The sequence below is a fragment of the Bombina bombina genome, chromosome 3 (assembly GCF_027579735.1).
Source record: "Bombina bombina isolate aBomBom1 chromosome 3, aBomBom1.pri, whole genome shotgun sequence".
Lineage (NCBI taxonomy): Eukaryota > Metazoa > Chordata > Amphibia > Anura > Bombinatoridae > Bombina > Bombina bombina.
In genome coordinates this window covers 192,933,924-192,938,435 of record NC_069501.1, presented here as the reverse complement: position 1 = coordinate 192,938,435, position 4,512 = coordinate 192,933,924, and the positions used below count along the sequence as shown (strand labels likewise).

Genomic DNA, 4,512 nt, shown 5'->3' with positions numbered 1-4,512 from the left:
TTATGATTTAACTACATTGAAGGATTGATCAACCAAGGTTCCTGGTATGGATAGAGATTATTTACTAAAATAGGCTAAAAACAGAAATAAAGTTTTTACAAAAGGAGGTGTTAACTTTGTTACAACTTTTAGCAAACAGTTTGGAGAAATACGTAGATATAGATCTTAAGGATGTTTCTAAAAGGTGTAACTTTGTCTCATGAAACCATAAGTGACATTGTCAGAAATTTTTTTGGGGGAAAGTGCAAGAACTTGGCTTTCAGTTAAGCAAGGGTTCCATAGATGTGGGTATAAACCTTGTAAAAGCTGCAATTATGTAAATACTGGGGATACTTTTGTATCCACACAAACAAAGAAACAGTATAAGATACAAAATTACATAAACTGCAACTCTACCTTTGATGAGTATCTAGTAACATGCAATGTTTTCAAAATGCAATATGTAGGGTTAACCTCTAGATTTTTGAAGGACAGGATTAGGGAGCATCTTCTATCCTTGGAAACTGAAATACCGAGAACACCGGTAGCAAAACATTTTGCTACACATGGCTCACAATTGGATTCGTTCAGCCTCCAGGGTATTGAATGCGTTTCCCTTGATCTTAGAGGTGGAGACAAATTTGCTGCACTAAGTAAACGGGAAGTCTTTTGGATATATACCTTAAAAACAGGACAACCGTATGGTATGAACAAGATCAGTGATATAAAGCGGTTTATAGACCATACTTAGGTATGATTTTGTTGCTGCTGTGTTTGTGTGATGAAACACACAACTATTTGTATGTATATAAACAATTTGTATATAAATAATTGGAAAAAGAAAGAACAGTGCCAATAGACACAAACATAAAAATGAGAAATAAAAATAAATTCAAAATAAGCACGGAGTACTATAAAATAACTGTACAAAGGGTTCTAATATCTATAGGATACTTATTCTTAATCCAGATCGGGTCACTGTGGAGGTGAAGTAGTAAAATTGTAGGTGTTGGTTGCACAATGGTAAAATGATGTATGACTCTTTCATTCATAGTTTTATACGTGTAATAGAGTTATGCTTGTTATTAAGAAACAACCAGATCTACTTTTTTTTATATATATATATATATATAAATCTTGTAAGATAATGTTACCCGAGGTTACACAGATACGCTCAGCTATACTATGTATACTTATGCTAATAAGATAAGCATTATATTATTTGGCATTAGAAAGAACTGAGTCATGAATCCACTTTTTAGTTTTAAAGTTTTTTTGTATTTGCATGAGATATATATGCTTTTATTATATATGAATTATAAGTATATAGTTTTTTCTTGTAAATTTTGTTATTAGCAGGTAGAGAGTATTTGTAGAAATTATTGACAAATTTGAAAAATATGCTGAACAATGTGATTGGCTGTTAACAACAACTCCTAACTGCTAAATAGTCATGTTTGTCTAGTGAAAAATCAGCTCTGAGGAAACGCAGCTTGGGCGTGAAATGCATCAGCTGTGTACACTAAGTGTTGTTTGTGCTGTATCCTTATTTTGGATTTTTTACTTTGCGTAACAAAGATTTTTTACTTTTAAAACTTGGAGTTCCTGATGCCTTAACCTTATCAAGCACGTTGAATGTGGTCACTTGAAATTTGTACCCAATACTAACCCTAAATCATCATATATGGTCGATCCTGCTCTACTCTCTTCCTTGCGGCTGCACTGGGAGAAAGTAATGTAATAGTATCACTTCCTCCCAGTGATGCTGCAGAGGAAAGCAAAGCAGTGATGGAAGGCAACAGGGCTGGAATCTACTTGGTGTGTGCCAGCACAAGGAACACATGCCGAATCAGCCTCATTTCACCTTATAACAGCTGCAGCACTGCCAGTCTTATAGCTGTGGCTGTTTTATAGGGGAGCCATTTCGGATTTTCAAACATGGCTCTGGGTTTCAAGCAGCCTGAAACCCGGGCACATCATTGAAAACCTGGACTGTCCGGATGAATTCCAGATGGGACAGAACATGGGTTGGTACAGGAACAGACTATGACCATATGTTCTACCAAATGTCCTTATGATTATAAGTCCTTGGCTATGATCAAATGTCTTATGACCATTACACCCATCCTAACACCCAAAAAAAAAAAAGTCTTATTTGTGAGAGCAGAATTGCTGCTTTCAAATAATGGGTCTTGTTTTCCCCTCTATATATTGTTCAGCACAAAAGAGAGTACTCTAAAACTGATAACCACCTGTGCATGTGACCTCATGTGAAAAAAACAGCCTCTCCTTTTTATAGAAGAAAAAAAGTCACTTGCCTTCTGTTATAAGGCTTTTTGAGCTTCCTAAATTGTACAATCCTACATTGTAGCGCTGTAATCTTTAAGAATGTAAATCTTGAAATTCTGAACATATTTAGATGAACACAAACATGGTTTCCTTTGTTCTTAAAGCATTGATCACTGTAAAGTTATATTCAATGGAGTTTCTCCCCACAAACAAAAAAAAAAAAAAAAGGGGGGGGGGACACAGAAAAGATGGTATGGATGCAACTATTTCTTAAAAAAAAAAAAAAAAAAAAAAAAAAAAAACACATTTTATATATAAATTACAAATTCTACACATGGGCATACAGACCAATCATAAGGAAATGGACCAAATATGTCCCAAGAAGAGCTGATAACATTTCACCTCCATGTGAGGCTACCTGAAAACAGATCCTAGACAAGTACCAGGCAGGCAGACAAAAAAAAAAAAAAAGAATTTGTAGGCGACGTGTACAAATGACTTTATCAAACTAGTTTAAGCAAGATGCTGGTTTGAAAAAAGGCCTGTGTATGGGCCAAAACACCACCTATAATCATGCTGTCCTTTTAGAAATAGTTGCACCCATCTCCTTTTCTAGTTATTACTTTATGAGCGGGTAGCACCAGGTGGATTTATTAACCTGTAATTTCTATAGTAATTAGATTACCCTCTTAGTAAAATTAGATGGTGTAAAATAGATAGAGATTTTTTTTATATATATATATATATATATATATATATATATATATATATATATATATATATATATATATATATATATATATATATATATATATATATATATATATATATATATATATCTCTAACACAGATACCCAGCTAAGATTTAAAAACACATCTGGCCAAATGGGAAAAACTCAGGCACTTTGTCAAGGTCCTTTCCACTGTCTGAGTCCCTAACACAGCTACACAATGCACGCTTACAAAGCCAAACAAACTGAGAACAAGGGAGGGGTGCACAGGTATATGTAATCACCCAGAGAAATACAAGACATGGAAGGAGACTGCACTCCAAGACCAGACGAGAAACATATCCAATGATTCTGCAACATCCTAGCCCTGGGTGCTTAAATAGCACTCCCAAAAAGCTGTGCTGTCTCTAGAGTCACAGGCAGTTAACCCCAGTGCTAGCTGGCGAGTGCTGGGTATCTATGTGTTGTATTATTTGTTTGTAATCCCCCTATGTTTTTTTAACCCATTCCGGACTGGGGTTAACTGCCTGACTCTGGTGACAGCACAGCTTTTTGGGCTGGGATGTTGCAGAGTCATTGGAACACTTGTTTCTACACTATTCAGAAAAACAGCAAACACCTTGTAGAATAGAGAGGTGTACGCAGATCTTTGTGGATCAGAATGCTAAAGTAGGCAGCTGCCTGTGCCGTTATGGTCTTTCACTAGAATCAATCCCACTATGAAAAGATCCTAACCGTAAGATCTGGATTTTTCTGTAAATTCTCTTGATAAAGTGATAAGTGTGATATTGTGAGCACCTATTCAAAAATCAGGACTTTGGGGGAGTGCAAGAGAAATTCCTTATTTAAAAGGGCGACACTTACTGCAAAATTCTTTTAAATTGACAGTAAACTAAAACCATTCAAGAAGCAACTCAGACATTCAACCAAATGAATGAGCAGAAAACAGCAGCCATCTGCTGAAGTCCTTAAGGAATGTTCTCAAAATATAAACTTTATTTACAAACATTAAAAACAAATGCAAAGTACAAGTTACACTGATAAAAGAATATTCCCTAAAAGAGAAAAATCCCCTAAAGTGTGTTTTTTTGTCCAATTAAAAAGCCTGAGATTCAGCAGCTTTAGGTTCTTGTGATGAGGAGCCTTTAAAGGTTTTCTTTGGTAGAAGCTGGGCATGGATGTTTGGCAAGACACCCCCATCAGCAATAGTGATGCCATCAAATAGCTTAGCCAGTTCCTCATCATTCCTGACTGCCAGCTGGATGTGCCTGGGTAAAATCCTGGATTTCTTGTTGTCTCTGGCAGCATTTCCTGCCAGCTCTAAGACCTCTGCGCAGAGATATTCCAGAGTAGCTGCCATGTAGATAGCAGATCCAGACCCAATCCGCTCTGCATAGTTTCCCTTCTTCAGGAACCTGTGGATACGGCCGACTGGGAACTGGAGACCTGCCTTAGCGGATTTGGATGTCTTGCCAGCTGCAGGCTTGGTGACCTTCTTTCCACGACCAGACAT

At 36.5% G+C, this 4,512-nt stretch overlaps 1 protein-coding gene across 1 annotated transcript; it reads right to left on the bottom strand.

Moving 5' to 3' along the window:
• Positions 1 to 4,095: 4,095 nt before the first annotated feature.
• On the bottom strand, positions 4,096 to 4,512 carry LOC128651554 (histone H2A, sperm-like). The gene has a single exon (XM_053704576.1). The coding sequence runs from the start codon at positions 4,510 to 4,512 to the stop codon at positions 4,096 to 4,098; it is 417 nt and encodes a 138-aa protein (XP_053560551.1).

Coding starts and splice junctions, on each gene's coding strand:
- LOC128651554 (XM_053704576.1), bottom strand. CDS start 4,512: ATGTCTGGTCGTGGAAAGAAGGTCACCAAGCCTGCAGCTGGCAAGACA.